At 45.5% G+C, this 16,149-nt stretch overlaps 7 protein-coding genes across 7 annotated transcripts; 4 read left to right on the top strand and 3 right to left on the bottom strand.

Moving 5' to 3' along the window:
• The first annotated feature begins 2,743 nt into the window (after positions 1-2,743).
• Positions 2,744-5,341, top strand: LOC6611856 (pickpocket protein 11). Its single transcript, XM_002036342.2, has 4 exons — positions 2,744-4,223; positions 4,273-4,405; positions 4,963-5,066; positions 5,142-5,341. Exons 1-4 carry the CDS (start codon positions 3,089-3,091, stop codon positions 5,324-5,326), a joined length of 1,557 nt encoding a protein of 518 aa, XP_002036378.2. The 5' UTR covers positions 2,744-3,088; the 3' UTR covers positions 5,327-5,341.
• On the top strand, positions 5,295-7,313 carry LOC6611855 (sodium channel protein Nach). The gene is made up of 6 exons (XM_002036341.2): positions 5,295-5,840; positions 5,904-6,206; positions 6,265-6,728; positions 6,783-6,951; positions 7,015-7,112; positions 7,177-7,313. The coding sequence occupies exons 1-6, from the start codon at positions 5,392-5,394 to the stop codon at positions 7,287-7,289; spliced, it is 1,596 nt and encodes a 531-aa protein (XP_002036377.1). The 5' UTR covers positions 5,295-5,391; the 3' UTR covers positions 7,290-7,313.
• A 116-nt stretch (positions 7,314-7,429) lies between these two features.
• Positions 7,430-13,045, top strand: LOC6611851 (pickpocket protein 28). The gene is given in 8 exon segments (XM_002036337.2): positions 7,430-7,561; positions 7,810-8,016; positions 11,427-11,783; positions 11,832-11,982; positions 12,041-12,234; positions 12,286-12,612; positions 12,666-12,775; positions 12,834-13,045. Coding segments are annotated over 8 exon segments (1,671 nt in total). The 5' UTR covers positions 7,430-7,448.
• LOC6611853 (zinc carboxypeptidase A 1) lies at positions 7,995-9,353 on the bottom strand. Its single transcript, XM_002036339.2, has one exon. It carries the CDS (start codon positions 9,329-9,331, stop codon positions 8,039-8,041), a length of 1,293 nt encoding a protein of 430 aa, XP_002036375.2. The 5' UTR covers positions 9,332-9,353; the 3' UTR covers positions 7,995-8,038.
• LOC6611852 (zinc carboxypeptidase) lies at positions 9,685-11,328 on the bottom strand. Its single transcript, XM_002036338.2, has 2 exons — positions 10,636-11,328; positions 9,685-10,578 (listed from the first exon to the last, which is right to left on the bottom strand). The coding sequence occupies exons 1-2, from the start codon at positions 11,320-11,322 to the stop codon at positions 9,991-9,993; spliced, it is 1,275 nt and encodes a 424-aa protein (XP_002036374.1). The 5' UTR covers positions 11,323-11,328; the 3' UTR covers positions 9,685-9,990.
• On the bottom strand, positions 13,043-14,885 carry LOC6611850 (methionine aminopeptidase 2). The gene is made up of 3 exons (XM_002036336.2): positions 14,680-14,885; positions 13,766-14,578; positions 13,043-13,632 (listed from the first exon to the last, which is right to left on the bottom strand). The coding sequence occupies exons 1-3, from the start codon at positions 14,783-14,785 to the stop codon at positions 13,205-13,207; spliced, it is 1,347 nt and encodes a 448-aa protein (XP_002036372.1). The 5' UTR covers positions 14,786-14,885; the 3' UTR covers positions 13,043-13,204.
• A 305-nt stretch (positions 14,886-15,190) lies between these two features.
• LOC6611849 (transcription initiation factor TFIID subunit 11) lies at positions 15,191-15,997 on the top strand. The gene is made up of 2 exons (XM_002036335.2): positions 15,191-15,512; positions 15,575-15,997. The coding sequence occupies exons 1-2, from the start codon at positions 15,244-15,246 to the stop codon at positions 15,894-15,896; spliced, it is 591 nt and encodes a 196-aa protein (XP_002036371.1). The 5' UTR covers positions 15,191-15,243; the 3' UTR covers positions 15,897-15,997.
• Positions 15,998-16,149: the final 152 nt, after the last annotated feature.

The following is a 16,149-nucleotide window of genomic DNA, read 5'->3' as shown; positions in this document are numbered from 1 at the left end:
ATCAACTGGTAAGAATTATTGGGAACTACAGATTCATGAAAGAATTCCCCCAAACAATGAAACACTTTACAAAACAAAGGCTTGACACAATTTATTCTGCACAATGGGAATTTAATTGAAGTGGAAAGCCCCCGAAAACGAAGTGGTATTTCTATGGAAACCACTCCAACGAAATTGAAATATCCTGACTTGGCAACCATTTCTCCCGTTTCCGATTTTACTTTAGTTTGTGTTGCCCAGAGACATAAAATTCCTCTGGGGGCTATCAACCTGCTAATTTGTGCTGATTGTCATTTGTTTTGTGAATGATTTTTTCGCAAAACATTGTCTAAAAATAGTGTCGCAACATGTGAATGGCGTGAGCCACTGATAAAGCTGCTCCTCCATCCCTGATAATCTGGGATCAGAGTCCACAAAAAACGATGCCAGCCAGTGGCTAAAAAAAATCAATTGCTGGCGAAAATGAATTTAGAACCTGACCAACAGGGCGGCCGTGGAGCAACAACAAACAAACAAAAGAATAATTATTTATGGGCGTGTAAACAATTTGATTGATTCGAGCCAAACGATTCGAATCGATTTGAATCGACAAGGAAAGCAGTAAACAACGGCTGCCTTGTGTTTTAGCCAGTCGAACGTGTTTGAGAATTCGCAATTAAATACAGATCTTGAACTGTGTAGGCTTTCTTTTCTTTTCCATCGCATTATGTCATCCACAATCATTTCTTCAAAGTATGGTTAGCACATGATCTTGCAGTGACAAACCCATGGGTTTCAATTGAATCATATTTGAACACATGGCTTGTGAATGGTCTACCCAAAACTTAGATGCAATCTATTTAGTCAGACTCACTGTGAAAACCCAGTGACCTCCGCGGGAATTGCGACTTTGAGGCGATCACGTTTTCTGCATCGTAGAACCCGGCACGTTCCTTACCCATTTTTGGAACAGCTCATCGAAAGTGCGAATAAACATGAATCCGAAGCCAAGGCAGAACGTTCGATTTCCATTTCGATTTCGAGTGCAAAATCAATTTGCGTCAATTGCAAGAGATTAGCCTCGCTCTAGTTTTGCTAAGAAAAAAGTCCCAAGCTAACGACCACATAAATCAGCGCCAGATGATAATAAATACGGCCCAAGACGAGAAAACAGCTCTCCGGGGGGGCCTGCCTGGAAACAAGAACCCGACGGATGAATGGATCCGCTGGATGGGTGGATGGATGGATGGGGGATCACTCCCCTCCGCTCCGGCTTATCGCAAACAAATTGAGTTTACTTAGGCGGCACCTCGCAAAATAGCCCGCCTGCTTCCTTCAGGGCCACGTCAGTCGGTCAAAATGGAGATACAGATTCATACAGATTCAGATACGAGAGAGGTGTGCATCCAAACCGCAGATACAGTTGCAGTCACACTGGTCTTTACCGTTGCGTGACGCAAATTGCTCGAAATGAGCCACAGTCACCTTTTGTATATATACATATGTATATACTTATATGAATTGATATAACCCAGGCCAGAACTCCCAGAACTTTCAGACTGGAGGCAAGTGCATCTGTCCCGGATCGTTTAAGCCCAGCAAGTGATTCCGCCGAAGTCGGGTAACCTACCTTATCAGGCCCCGACATCGGAACAATAATTGAGTAATATATTGGGAGACATCGCCTGCCGGGCACGTGGCATGCAAATGAGCGGCGAAATGCCGGCGGAATATCATTAGAGAGATTTGGCCACCTTGGTTTCGAAACGGGCAAAAGGCCGAAAACAAAAACCCAACCGCAGATAATTAAAACCATGCGAATCCCAATTCTGGGAAAAATGGCACTCACATTTCCATTGAATTCAAATATTTGTCCATATTTTCTCGTAAATAATTGCAGAGAAAATATTTATCATCCGCGTTTGCTGCGTTTCGGTGGGAATTTTTACTATTCCGGTTATTCTGTGTGTTATTTATTAGGGGTTTTCCACTTAATATTTATAATATGAATCGATCCTAAGTCAATCTCATGTCTTGATATCCCTAAAATCCCCAAAAGTATGTGACACACATGTGTTTGTGTTTTATGTAGAACTCGTGTAAAAAAACAAACATCCTAGTAGGGCAAGACATTAAATAGAAATAATTCAGCATCAAAGTTGAATACTAATATTAATATCACTTATACTTCGTATTTTCCTAATATTTGTTTTAATACATTCTTCATTGGGATATACCCACCTAAGAGACACACGCCTCTTATCTTTGTGATAACAACCGCGTACTTTCTGAACTTTCGACTACTTCTTTCACAAATCAAGATCTCCAAATCTGAATGGGCTTATCACCATTTGAGATAGCTTTCAATCTGACACATTAATGGCTTTAAAAAACGCTGTGACTATGCGATTACGAATCAGCTGACAAACTTACGATTATAGATTTGGGAAAACCCTTAAAATTGATACATATTTGGAAACCAAATCGAGGCAAATGTTCCATTTCAAAATTGCAGCCACAATGACACTTGAAATTCGACCAGGTGACACGAACGGAATATTTGAACACCGTAATTGTGGGCGGTGGGTGGTGGTTGTGGGTGGGTAAATAATAATACGCTCATTAGCAAGCCAATGCAAACTGAAAAACAATAACAATAATGGGGAGGAGCGAGTAGGAAGTTCACATAATAATATATTTGCCGCAAACAATTTCCTATTCAAATTTGCCGAGCTTATCGGCTGTGTAGTTCAGTAGTCAGTTGCGCATAGACAAATAAATATGTGGATAATTGTTTTCTCAGTTGGGGGTGTGAAGGTAACCGAACAATTGATACTGATTCATTGCCTCGATTACGTCTAAGTACACACGACTATCGAGGTGAAAGTCATCCGCCCACTTCCAATGACCTTTGATAATTGAAGGCGCCAATAACTATTGATTATGATAAGGCTGATTGGGTATAGAACAGATTAAAGGCGTGATACGGACTGATAAGACGATGTAACTCAGACCGCTAATGGGGCCTAGCTTTGATATAAGTAATGTGTAAAACAGCTTAATGGACTAGTTCAACATAGGTTCTTCATTGATTACTTTCCAAGTAGTCATGTCCGCCGTTCCAGAAGAGGATTCACCAACTCGCTTTTATCTAGTTAACTTTGAGAACTACCTGAGGCCCAAACAACCAAACAAATGCCAGCCTCTTCAGCGTTTTAAGAAGCCAACTGGAAGAAGCACCAATCTATACAGGAATCTAAAACGTTTAAAGATTCTCCGGTGGTATAACAGTGTGTCGAAACGATTTGAAGAGCTTCCACTGCCTAAATTCCTTGGATTTCTGCGAGCCCGTAATGATGATGGCCTATGTAAGCGGAAGACCGGATTTGAGATCTACTGCGAGATGGCCAGCATACATGGCTTTCACATTTTTGTGGGAGCAAAAACTTGGCAAAGGATACTCTGGTGGCTTCTCATTTGTAATGCGGTGCTGCTTTCATTTATCCTAGTGATCATGTCCCTTTCCATGTCAAAGGAAACACCTACCATTCGCTTCATAGACACCATGATGAAACCCACGGCGGAAGTGCCTTTTCCCGCAGTCACCATTTGCGGATTCAACGCAAAGGAATGGATGAACTCTTCATTAATAGAAAATGTAACCAAGGGAAATGCTAGTTGGTTAGAACTTCTGGAGGATTTGTCCTTACCAATCTGCCCACAAATAAAAATGTGTCAGTGGGACAATCGAATGGTGAACTGTCTAGATAAACTGCAGCCCATTTGGACTCTTGACCAAAGGCTGTGTTGCAGCTTTAATTACAATCAGCAGCTCTTCAGCTCCCATTTGGGTGTTAGTTTTGTTTTAAGATCCAATGATGAGCTCCTTCAAACTTTGAAATCAGCTGGCTTTGAGGTTCTTATACACGAATCCCATGAAATACCCAATGGAGCAACACCAAGGATATTTGTGCCAGGCGAATCAGATGCTCACATAATGCTTAGACCATATATCAATCGATTCACGAAAAATCTGAAGGGTTTATCTCTGCAGAAAAGAGGATGCTATTTTCCAACAGAACGTCGTCTAATATTATCTGATGTATATAACCAAATTAACTGCCTGGCTGAATGTCGCAGCAAAAGTATCTTAAAGTCATGTGGCTGTGCACCGCCAAAATCAGCTATTGAAAAAAGTTGGCCAATTTGCGATCTAAAGCAAATGCAGTGTGTAATAGATTTTGGTAAGAACTGTATATTTACGGAACTATAACGATATCATGATGTTTACAGATCATGATGAGATCATCAGTGGAGAACAAAGGAATTGCGATTGCCTTCCGCCATGTGAATTCTATCGCTATGAATTTCAAAGTGATATACGATTTATAAAGGGAATGATTAATAATGGTATTGTTAACACAAGGTAATACTTATTTGTTTATTTGAATGTGCACCATAAAAATGATTAAGCAGTTGTGGTAGGATGAACACTCATAAGGCCCACTGTACCATGTAGTAGCATAGTCTTAGGTATGAAGCCCATAGTGGCAGATCATATTCCCGTTAGGAATAAGAATATTATTGTTATCTCGCTCTTACTTATAAGCTAGCATTAAGAGATAAGAATGTATACCTAGCTCACTCACAAACGCATACAGACTTCAGAGAGCATAAGAAAAGAGGAATAGGCGAGACGCGGCATTCGGTGGCGTGTGCTTAAAGAGACAAGTTGAATAAAGGCTTTGTGAAATTATTGAGTGCATATATTCATTTTTCGGCGTCCACACAGTATAATAGGAAATAGTCCATATGGTGTTATTATTACGATTTTGAGCTTAAGAATTATTTGACATAAAATTGAAGATAATTTTATTGTACCTTTACTTTCCTCTTCTGTTATTCATTAGATAACTTTTCAAATAACTTTTTGCATTAATTCATATTGATTTTAAAAACTAGTCTTTCTAATTAATACCTTAGCAATGAAGAGTCCACAAATGAGGTCCGTGTCCGTGTCTACTACGACTCAGCGATTGCGGAGGAGCTGCTCCTGGACGTGTACGAAAACTGGCTGACATTCATAGGCAAGTGTACTAACTAATGACCTACATGGTTGCTCCTGAAAGTGGCACTCATAAAGGAACCCATTTTGTGGGCAGGAACCTTTGGCGGCATAACCGGACTATTTATGGGCTGCAGTTTCGTTTCGGTCTTCGAGCTTATTTTCTTTTCTTGTGTGCGACCCACATGCAACTGGCTGACCAGACAACAGATACTTTGGCGACGTCGAAGGAATCAGAGGGTGGGAATCACGGAGGCGAGGTCATTAGGGCCGGCTAATTAGGAGCTGTCCTAATTACCTTAACATCGCCCAAGTCACAGTTGAACTAAGGTGGTCAGCCTGTAGAGATGGCTTTCAAGAAGCGGCGCATCTTCGACTTGCGCCATGTTCAGGCCCAACAAATGGCCACCACCGCCAGTCACAGGCGCAGTCATCCTACCCACAACCATTCACACAATCCCATCCAGCCCCAACATCGTTTTCGCCAGATCGGAGAATGGTTCACCGAGAACATGCGCAACTACAGCCAGACCACGTCCCTCCACGGATTCAGTTACATCACCCGGCAGGACATCAGTCGCAATGAGCGTTGGTTTTGGCTAGTGGTGGTGATCCTGGCTATCATCACCTCCATTGTGCTGGTCGTGGTGTCCTGGTACTGGAGCCAGGAAACTCCAACGGTCACCGTTATCGAAAGCTCGCACTTTCCCACATGGAATATTCCCTTTCCGGCTGTCACCATATGCAACTTCAATAAGATATCGAAGATCAAAGCCCTTAGCTTGTTGGACCAAATGTGAGTTTACTCATAGGAATCAAATGCTTAAGCTTATGTGAAACTGCTCCAAATCCTTTGCAGGCAAGTTCCAGTTGGAATCAATAGATCCGAGCTGCATAACCTCTTCAATCTGACACTTTTGCCCGTGGATACCATGATTAGCAATGATTCGCTGCACATATACGATCGTATTTTGAACCTTAACAACCTTACACTGAACAGACTCACCCAGCAATTGTCGCCGGACTGCATCGAAATGATCTCCAACTGCATTTGGAAGGGCATCAATACGCGGTGCGATAGTCTCTTCCAACGCATAGATACCATGGAGGGGCAGTGCTGTACTTTCAATTATTTTGGCGGTATCAGCAACAATTTTCCAGAGTAAGTTTAAATAATTGAACCATTTTAATGACTATAATTAACACCTTTCACTGTGCAGGAAAATTGCGTACCAGGTTCCAAAGCGACCATATCGCGTTACGGGATGCGGCTATCCCACGGGTCTCTCGGTTCTGCTTAACCCCATGATATCGGACTACTATGGCACCTTCTTTAGTGGCTTTGGCTTTCGATTGCTCCTCCACGACGCCTATAACTTTCCGGATGAGAACTCGGAGACCAAAGTGGTCACCACGACGAGGGAGAGTTTTGTGAGAATAAATCCGGAGTCCACCTACGCCACCAACGATATTCGCCGCATGGATCTGTCATTGAGGAATTGCCTCTTTGGAAGCGAAATGGCCATGCATGGCCTTAGGCGCTACTCCTTTATCAACTGCATGTTCGAGTGCCGTGTCCGGATGACGGTGGACCTTTGTGGTTGTCTACCACCGTACGTCTACAACAATGGCAGCTACAAAGTTTGTGGTGTGCTGCAAACCAATTGCATAATTCACAGCAAAAGTGGGTAGAAATTTTGATTGATTTGCTAGTTAATAATATATATTGTATTGCCAGGACTCTTTTCCCATGCCCTGGCCAATTTGAATTTCTCGCTCTCAATTGTCCGGGAGACGGATAGTTTTCCCTGTGGATGTCTGCCGGACTGCCAGTCGAATCATTATGTTTCTGAGAGTACCACTGGCCGACTGGACATGAGCTACTTTGCCAACCGACCAACGTTCAAGTATTATAACCCATATATTATCTACTTATCTATTTTTTTAATGAATCGCGATTTTCCGAGCAGCAATGCCACAGATAGGATACTGCTGCATGTGTTTTTCAGCGATCTAATGAGCACCAGATATCGAACGGACATATTTCAGAACTGGCTGTCCGCCTTGGGTATATAATTGCTTATATATTTAAATAATTATTAGAATATTGATTAGCATACTTTCTTTGACAGCTTCATTTGGCGGCTTGCTGGGACTAATTATGGGATTCAGCATAGTGACGGCATTCGAGTTCATTTACTTCCTTACCTTCCGGCCAGTTTTCAACTACATCAACCGGGAGTAGAGTGGCAGTACCCAGCCATCTCAGCACACACCCCCATCATTGCACTCCACTTGACACACTTTCATTAGAGCTCTGATTGATGAGCAGTAGCTCACAGTAGCACTACAGAAGTAGATAGCACTATATAAATCGCCTGAACTCGAGCACTCTTCAAACACAATGGCTCGGGTGGAGGAGTCCCACTATCGGCGCCTGTTCCGAGAGTTTCTGCGTCAGAGTTACATCAATGGCCTGCATCCGTTTCTCTATCAGACACCCTTTCGATATGCCAAGTGAGTTAAAAGGGCTTATACTCTAGGCCTAGAGCACCAGTGAAGAGTTTAAGAAGTTGTATATGTAGACTGAGATTAACTAAACAAACTTAATAAACTAAGCAATAATGTGTATATTATTTGTGATGTCATGGATATCTCTTCATGGAATGTATCTTCATATTTAAGAAGAACCTAACATAAAGATACCTGCTTAAAAAAGTTGGCCTCATACCATTACCATTCAGCTACCTATCTCCCACTTGCAGAGCTATCTGGCTGGCTCTGCTCACCGGCATCATGATTTACACCCACATCGTGATCGCTGACCTCATCCTGGAGTACCTGGTGCAGCCCACCGAGATCCACATGGCCCCCGACCTGGTGCATGTAGCCAATAGCCCCTTTCCGGCGGTTGGGGTATGCACCTCAAACAAAATCAATGGACGCCTGCTTCGTAGTTATGCCGAAAAGCTGTGAGTACTTTATTAGTGTCGCTTAGTCGAAGTAGCCCAGGCTCTTGACCTCGGTGGCCATGGCCACGATGGAGTCAAGCAGCTCCTCGCTGGCGGGAACGATCTGCTGGGCGGGAAGCTTGAATCCGGTGAAGTAGGAGGTCGACGAGGGACGCAGTTCATAGCAGAAGGCCATGCGCACATCCTGGGTTCCGTAGGCCCAGTCCACACTGGCACCAGCCGCTGGGTAGATGGCATCGTAAATGTTGCCTCCAGTGTACTTGGTACCGTAGCGCTTGTTTACGGCGGCAATGGAGGCATTGAAGACCTTCTCATAGTCGGCCACATTGTCGGGCAGATCGGCGGTGTGTCCATAGGGATACAGCAAGTACTGGGAGTAGGCATGCAGCGAGAGGTACAGCTGGACCTTGCCCTTCAGTCCTTCAATGAACTTGGACAGTGACAGTGTCTCGATCTCGGAGAAAGCGGAAGGTCCGGCATAGGTATCGGAGCAGGCACTGCTGCTGGCACCCACCTCGTTCCAGTGGAAGCCCCAGTTCCTGTTGGGATCGGCGCCGAAGCATCTGCCGTAGGGAGTACGGGTCTTGCGCCACATGCGATCCGTGGTGTGGGTGTAGACATAGCCATCGGGATTGGCGTGGGGCAGGACGTACCAGGTGTAGTTCTCGGCCAGTTCCTTGATGGACTCCACCTCGGAGGTCAGCAGCTGGTTGATGATATAGGTGGCGGCAGCAGGAGCAATCCACTCGCGGGCATGGATACCGGCCTCCAGGAAGATGCCGGGCTTGGCCTTGCCGTTTATGGTCTCACCTCCCTTGGTGATCTTAACACCGAGGATGGAGCGTCCCTGGTAGGTCTTGCCGCCCTCAATGAGGGTGACCACTCCGGGACCACTCCGGGCCAGGTCCTGGAGCCAGGCATAGGTGTCGTCCAGTTCGTAGTATTGAGCCCAGTTGTAGGCGGTGGTGGCACGTCCCTTGATAGCGACCTTCTCGTCGATCTCGTCCAGAGACTTCTGCACATCGCGCGACTGCAGCTCATACTTGATTTCCGACTTGCCCAGGATCTCCAGGAAGTCGGGAACCTTGTGGGGAGCAACGACGATCTGGATATCGGCACCGACCAGATGGACTCCATCCAAGAACATTATTGAGTCGCTGGATCCCTCGAGGTCCTTCAACACCTCCAGTTGCTTGGCATTCTCCGAGTTGACCTTGTACATGCGGTAGTGGTCATAGCGAACACGTTCCGCGCTCACGGATGCGCTGGCCACGATGGCCAGGAGGGCGAATAGAAGGCACTTGGTCAGCGACATGGTTGTCGTTGGTTTGAGCCAACACTCGGCTAGCCACTTCTTTATATAGGCCTCCGATAAGAGCTTCCACAATTTACTATCCGAATCTAATATACAGCCCGCGACTGCCTTTGACAACTTCTTGGGCAGTAAATATTGGAGTAATCGGTGTACAACGTTATCGCCGTCTTAACGGCTGCACCTTTTAAATCACTATAATTCCCGACCTGCTCTCGGTTCATGACATCTTGAGCTCTTCAGGAACTCACATTTCGTCAGAAAATAATCCCGAAGTCTGGCAGTGAAATGTAAAGTGTGTGTGATAGTGGTTAAATTTAATTATCCCAACCAGTTAAAAGAGTTTCAAAAAAACCTTGTTTTAATATTTACTATTTATAAATTAAATTTTTAGTATTACCTATATTCATGATTAATAGGCGCAAATTTATAAGCTTTAGCTTTTGTTTATATTCTATCTTTGAAAAGTCAGTATGTTCAGCAAACTAACACTTCAAGCTACAAAATTGATAATTTTTAATCAAATCAATTTTTTTTTCTACCGAAAACTTTTTATGCCAATTTGGACCTTACATCTTATCAGCTTGTTATCTTTTTAATCAAAACATGCTTACGTTTTGTTTTTTCACAAGTAACAGATATTTTTTTGCATATCTTATCAACTACTCAATTTTGTAACCCTCAATTTGAGCAGCAGCCTTAATCAATTCCACCAACGAATCCGTGGTCTCCTGACCCGTTGGTATGATTTGGGCGGCTGGAAGTCTAAATCCTGTCCAGAAACTGTACCCAGAGGGTCGTAGCTCGTAAGTAAAGGAGTACTTTACGTTTAGCACCCCATAAGCCCAATCCATACTGGAACCAGCTGCCGGATAAATGGCATCGTAGACATTTCCTCCAGTATACCGAGTTCCATAACGACGCTTCATTGCACCCACGGCTACATTGAAGATCTGCTCCAACTGCCGATGATTTTCCGGCAGTGCGGAGGTGTGTCCATAGGGATATAGCAACAACTGGGAGAAGGAGTGCAGCGAGAGGTACATGAACATGGGTTCCGGCACCGACTTCAAAAACTGAGAAAGAGTCTCAGCCTCGGGTTCGGAGAACGCCTTGGGTCCAGCATATGACTCCGAGCAGGGATCAGAACTGGCTCCCACCTCGCGCCAGTGGAAGCCCCAGTTACGATTGGGATCCGTTCCTACGCAGTTCTTGTCCTGCGGACTCCTTGTCTTGCGCCACATGCGATTCTAAAGTGATAATGGTTAATACCTTATTGGATATCTGTTGCAGTACCACCAGCTTACCGTTTTGTGGGTGTAGACATAACCATCTGGATTGGCATGGGGCAGTATGTACCAAACATAGGATCGGGCTAAACTCATGATCTCCTGCTGCTGAGAGGAGAGTAGCTCGTTGGCAAAGTAGGTGGCCGTGGCAGGACCAATCCATTCCCTAGCATGCATTCCGGCCTCCAGGAATATGGATTGCTTTTCAGCTCTCCCATCGTTATGATTAATCCTTAGGCCCAGCAGCTCACGACCCTCGTAACTCTGACCAGCCACAAATACACTGACGACATCCGGATACTTCCCCACCAGATTCTGCATCCAGCGATGCGTGTCGTTAAGTTCGTGGTATTCACTCCAAGAGTAGTCATCACTTCGCCGATTGGCATCCGCAATGGGCTCTATGTCCAACGATAGACTCGTTTGGGCATTCGCGTCGATGAGTTCAGGAGAGAGATCCAAATCTTTGACGAGTTTCAGAAAGGCTCCATTGAAGCCGGGCGCCACCAGAAAATCCGTGGGCCCAAGATGCAGATTGTTTAGAACCAGAGCATCCTCGCTATTCGCCTCCAAAGATCGCAGTCCCTCCAGTTGCTTCTCCTTCACTGGACTCACTCTATAAACCTTGTAGTTGTCGAACCTCCGGCGTTCAGCCAAGCAAAAAGTAAGAATATTAACCGACAGTAGCACCAGCAGTAGCTTCATATTGGCACTAGTCCAGGGTTAGTCTTGCCCCGGGCCTTTTATACCCCACCCGAGTGCAGTGAGGCATACTAATTTCTGATTGTAACACTCCATGCCTCCAATAGATTCCATCACCAGGGCAACTCCTCGCTGCAGGCGGTGGCCCTAGATCTGGACGATATGGCCGATCGCCTGCTGGTGCTGGCTCAGTTCTACCTGAACCCCCTCGAGTCCGATCATGAACGTTGGAATGCCACGGAGCTGGATCGACTGCATCGTCTGCTCGTCGCTTACCACAACGGCGCTGGTTACTCGGTGCGCGATATACTGAGGGACATGTCGCCCGGTTGCGGGGATCTGGTGATCAGGGGCATTGTCTTCGGGGAGCCTGTCAACACCAGTCAACTGTTCCTCAAAAGACCAACATCGTCGAATGTGTGCTGCATATTTAACTATCGACGGCCCAGCTATTCCCGATTTCTGTAAGTGCATCCTACGTTCTTTTGCTATCTAATATTCAAATTTTAAAGGACCAAGCGAGCTGAGGATGACTCAGAAATGAGAGCTGTTCCAAGGGTTGTCTTTGAATCGAATTCCATTTTGAACAGCGTCCAATTTGTGCTGCAGGATACTCTAAAGGAAGATATCACAAACACCTTTCACTCCAATAGCGCTTTTCAAGTGAGCGGAGAGGGTTACAATTTTAAGTGTGTTATCCTTTTATTGCTTTTATCTTTAGCTCACAATTTTTCCCCAAGAGGACTATGCCACCATTCAGTCAACGACTTTGGGAGAGGTGCTGGTGGATCACTACAGCATAGTGGAGATTCCCATCCAGCCGATGTTTTTTAGTTCAGGCGAAGAAGTTCGCGGAGTCCCGCCACATATACGACGATGTTACTATCCCGAAGAAGGCATGCGGTTGCTGAACCAGTAGGTATTCTATGTAATCCACGAAATCCCTGGTGAACCTCGTTCCTACAGATCATACTACTCCCTGGACGAGTGCCTTTTGGTATGCCGCATGAAGAGCATGATCGATCATTGCGGCTGTGTATCTCCGCCCATGGTCGGCAGTTCCATGGATCTCCACTACTGTATGCTACCCGATCTTCCATGCCTAATGAGATGGAAGAGCATCTGGTATGGCTACAGTGACTTCGCCTATCTGCAGAACAAGGAGGAGAACATTGCTCAGAGGCAATGCGAGCAATGCTTGCCCACCTGCAACGGAGTTAGCATGAGTATCACCACCAACGTGGCTCCTTTGAGACGGACTTATAATAGTACGGGTTACTTTACCGGTTTACTGTAAGTGATGTACCACAATTACTTTGGTAAATAATGAATATTGAATATTTTAGAAAGGGATTGACCAACGAGCGACCATTGGCCATTATAAAGCTTTTCTTTAAACTGCGCTTTGCCCAAGCAACAAAATCCCAAATGGTTAGCAGTTGGGTTGTTCTGCTAAGTGAGTACAGCAAATAACTAAGAGAAATTGTTAAAAAAAATATTAACTAACCCTTTAGATCGCTTTGGAGGTATTCTCTCGCTCATGTACGGTTTCAGCATAGTCAGTTACATAGAGATCATGTACTATCTTACGGGCAAAGGATTTGTCTACATATACAGGTCATTCTTAGATAAGGAGCCTATCAATCACAACTATTCGCTTTACTGGCGTGAGCTTATGCCCAAGATCCGTAGGAATCTGCCCAGACAAGAATAACTACGAAAATAATCTCACTCCGCTTATATTCTGAGCATAATACACTGTATATATAATTCGGTTCGCGAATGCTCACAAAAAATCAACAATAGAATGAACTTATATCAAAAACCGTATATAATGCAAGCAATACATCGCCGAAAATCGGTCACTGTCCAGTTCCTCATCCCACTAGTAGTCGTCGCCACGGGAAACGACTTCTTTGCAGGTGGGTCGCAGCATAATGGTGTGTTCGTACTGAGCCGTGTAGCAGCCCTTAATGTCGCACAACGGCGGATAGGCCTCCACAATGCCCTTGTCGCACAGATCCTTGAGAGCCATCTGGTACTTCGTGGCACCGGCGCGGTCCAGCCAACGCTTGCAGAAGGCCAGGGTGCCGAAGTTTTTGTTGATGGTGCCAAGCAGCTGCTTGGATGACTGCAGGCGCAGCGGCACGAACGGCAGATCAAAGTTTTTCATGTAATGCGAGCAGTCCATGTCGTCATGGACCAGACCGCGACCCGTCGAGCCGAACGTCTCAATGGCGTAGAATTCATCCTCCTCCATGCGAGTGGACTCGCCGCCTTTCACAATTGGCACCGTTTTTCCAGCATGAATGCCTGAGAATTGAATTTTAGACTTCATTAAGTGTTTGCACAATCACAATAAATTTAAACAGAAAATAATAGCGAAACTACTAAAAGCATAATATTTGAAATATTTATAATATATAATATATAGATTTTTGCTTACGGTACGGGCTGATGGAGTGTCCATTTAAGTTGCGAATGGCCTTGATGGGATATGTTTTGCCGTCCAGTTCGATCTCGTACGACTCCATGACTTCCTGGATAGCGGCGCCGATGTCGCATAGACGCACATCAATGCCCGCCTCTCTGATGCCCGTGTTGGTGGCCTCCTTGACGGCCTGCAGCAACTTGTCGTACTTGTTGTTGAAGGTCAGCGTAAAGGCGCAATCAATGATCCGCCCCTTGATGTGGGTGCCAAAATCAATCTTGCACACATCGTCGTACTGCAGCACAGTGGGGTCTCCGGCATTGGGCGTGTAGTGGGCGGCGCAATGGTTAAGAGAGCAACCAGTCGGGAAGGCCAATCCAGCCTCCAGACCATTCTCGCCAATCAGGCGGCGAGCAGTGTTCTCCAGCTCCTCGCAGATTTGGATCATGGTCATGCCCGGCTTAATGTAGCGCTGCATATACTGGCGCGTCTGACGATGGGCCTCAGCCGCCTGGCGCAATTCCTGGTAAATGTCCGTGTTGATACGGTCCAGAGCACGCTTCTCCTCCGATGTGAAGCGGTCCTTGGCCGTACGATCGTCGGGCATATCCTTGGGCGTGGGGTGCTCCACGATCTCGCCCTCGGGGAAGTTGCCGTCCGGATAAAGCTTGGCAATGGGTATGGTGGGCGGATCGGTCTGACCGCTTTTCTTGCCCTTGTTCCCCTTCTTCTTTGCCGGCTGAGCGGCCGGTGTTGCCGGTTTGGCATCTCCGTTTGTGGTCAGCTCCTCGTCGCCGCCTTCTCCGGAGGCTATTTTGGCTGCCGCTTCTGTGGGCGAGTGGGTAGGTCAGTGGGTGGTGGGTGGTTGAGGGAAAGAGGGTCGTGCAAATGCAATTAGCACAGTGCACTTCTCGCATGAGGTCACTCACCTTGGCGAAGCTTCTTGTTGTTCGGCTTGGGCTTCTTTTGTTTCTTGACCTCCTCTCCGATCTCGGGCGTTGCCGCCTCCACATTCAGAGTCTCGGTTGCAGACATTTCGCAGTGCCTTGGTTGCTGGCTGAACGATGAAATAAACGAAAATGTAGCGCGCACTCTTGCCTGGCGATGGCGATGCGGAGAAAAGAACAAAAACACGAGGTGTCAGAGGCCAGTGCTGTAAAACGAGCTGTGGACTATCGGAACCAGTGAATGTTCAATTTGAAATTTACATAATTTTGTTTTGCTTGTCTTGACTTTGAGCAGTAATTTGGAAAAAATCACTAGAAAAATAAAAGTTTATTGAATATTGTATATTTATATATTTATTATTTATTAAAATGCCAAAGGCACCTCAGAATCTGATATACCTTCAATATTTTTATCCGATACTATGAATTATATTCACCTAGTTTGTAGCGCGTATCTTTTAAGTGTTGCAAAACGCGAATATGGTGCAACTCCATCCCTGGTTGATTTTGTTTATTATTCGCTAGTGCTTTCCTAATTCCATTTAAATGGACGAAATCCTCTTTCCCACACAGCAGAAGAGCAACTCCTTGAGCGACGGCGACGATGTCGATCTGAAGTTCTTCCAGTCGGCCTCCGGCGAGCGTAAAGACAGCGAAACCTCGGATCCGGGAAACGATGCGGATCGTGATGGCAAAGATGCGGATGGGGACAACGACAACAAGAACACGGACGGAGATGGTGACTCTGGCGAGCCGGCGCACAAAAAGCTCAAGACTAAGAAGGAACTGGAGGAGGAGGAGCGCGAACGAATGCAGTAAGTTAGCTTAAAAGGATTCGAGGGGACAATCCTCTAAAAACAATTTTATTTCCCTCCAGGGTTCTTGTTTCCAACTTTACGGAGGAACAGCTGGATCGCTACGAAATGTATCGTCGCTCAGCCTTTCCGAAGGCCGCAGTCAAGCGTCTAATGCAAACTATCACCGGCTGTTCCGTGTCCCAGAATGTTGTGATAGCCATGTCAGGCATTGCGAAAGTCTTCGTCGGCGAGGTAGTGGAGGAAGCCCTCGACGTGATGGAGGCCCAAGGAGAGTCCGGTGCCCTGCAGCCCAAATTCATACGAGAGGCAGTGCGACGACTGAGGACCAAGGATCGAATGCCCATAGGCCGATACCAGCAGCCCTATTTCAGACTGAACTAGCGAGTCGAGGCATTAAGAAATATAGTTTGTAAGACTGTTAGTCAATGTAAAAATACATAAACAAGTAAAAAGTAAATAAATATAAAGATTTTTTCAACAAGTCCCATAAAATTAATTTTCTCTCCCACAAATAAATTTCAAAACGAGTTTTTATAAGGAAATTTATTTTTCTGAAATGTTTTTTGACAGGTCCGTATGGCGTTAAACCTTCATCTACATCAATTTTATGTAGCTTATTTACTTTCAATGTTAT

Source organism: Drosophila sechellia, chromosome 2L (assembly GCF_004382195.2).
Source record: "Drosophila sechellia strain sech25 chromosome 2L, ASM438219v1, whole genome shotgun sequence".
NCBI classification, from domain to species: domain Eukaryota; kingdom Metazoa; phylum Arthropoda; class Insecta; order Diptera; family Drosophilidae; genus Drosophila; species Drosophila sechellia.
Note: the sequence above shows the minus strand (reverse complement) of the source record. Positions and strands in the feature narration are given on the sequence as shown.

What these genes read in the sequence shown, in the direction of transcription:
- LOC6611852 (XM_002036338.2), bottom strand. Translation starts at nt 11,322, where the DNA reads ATGAAGCTACTGCTGGTGCTACTGTCGGTTAATATTCTTACTTTTTGC. An exon ending in ATGTCTACACCCACAAAACG is followed by an intron (nt 10,579 to 10,635) that starts GTAAGCTGGTGG and finishes TTATCACTTTAG; the next exon opens with AATCGCATGTGGCGCAAGAC.
- LOC6611855 (XM_002036341.2), top strand. Translation starts at nt 5,392, where the DNA reads ATGGCTTTCAAGAAGCGGCGCATCTTCGACTTGCGCCATGTTCAGGCC. An exon ending in GCCAACCGACCAACGTTCAA is followed by an intron (nt 6,952 to 7,014) that starts GTATTATAACCC and finishes TTTTCCGAGCAG; the next exon opens with CAATGCCACAGATAGGATAC. An exon ending in GAACTGGCTGTCCGCCTTGG is followed by an intron (nt 7,113 to 7,176) that starts GTATATAATTGC and finishes TTTCTTTGACAG; the next exon opens with CTTCATTTGGCGGCTTGCTG.
- LOC6611856 (XM_002036342.2), top strand. Translation starts at nt 3,089, where the DNA reads ATGTCCGCCGTTCCAGAAGAGGATTCACCAACTCGCTTTTATCTAGTT. An exon ending in AATGGTATTGTTAACACAAG is followed by an intron (nt 4,406 to 4,962) that starts GTAATACTTATT and finishes TTAATACCTTAG; the next exon opens with CAATGAAGAGTCCACAAATG. An exon ending in AAACTGGCTGACATTCATAG is followed by an intron (nt 5,067 to 5,141) that starts GCAAGTGTACTA and finishes TTTTGTGGGCAG; the next exon opens with GAACCTTTGGCGGCATAACC.
- LOC6611850 (XM_002036336.2), bottom strand. Translation starts at nt 14,785, where the DNA reads ATGTCTGCAACCGAGACTCTGAATGTGGAGGCGGCAACGCCCGAGATC. An exon ending in CAACAAGAAGCTTCGCCAAG is followed by an intron (nt 14,579 to 14,679) that starts GTGAGTGACCTC and finishes ACTCGCCCACAG; the next exon opens with AAGCGGCAGCCAAAATAGCC. An exon ending in ACACTCCATCAGCCCGTACC is followed by an intron (nt 13,633 to 13,765) that starts GTAAGCAAAAAT and finishes TTCAATTCTCAG; the next exon opens with GCATTCATGCTGGAAAAACG.
- LOC6611853 (XM_002036339.2), bottom strand. Translation starts at nt 9,331, where the DNA reads ATGTCGCTGACCAAGTGCCTTCTATTCGCCCTCCTGGCCATCGTGGCC.
- LOC6611849 (XM_002036335.2), top strand. Translation starts at nt 15,244, where the DNA reads ATGGACGAAATCCTCTTTCCCACACAGCAGAAGAGCAACTCCTTGAGC. An exon ending in GAGGAGCGCGAACGAATGCA is followed by an intron (nt 15,513 to 15,574) that starts GTAAGTTAGCTT and finishes ATTTCCCTCCAG; the next exon opens with GGTTCTTGTTTCCAACTTTA.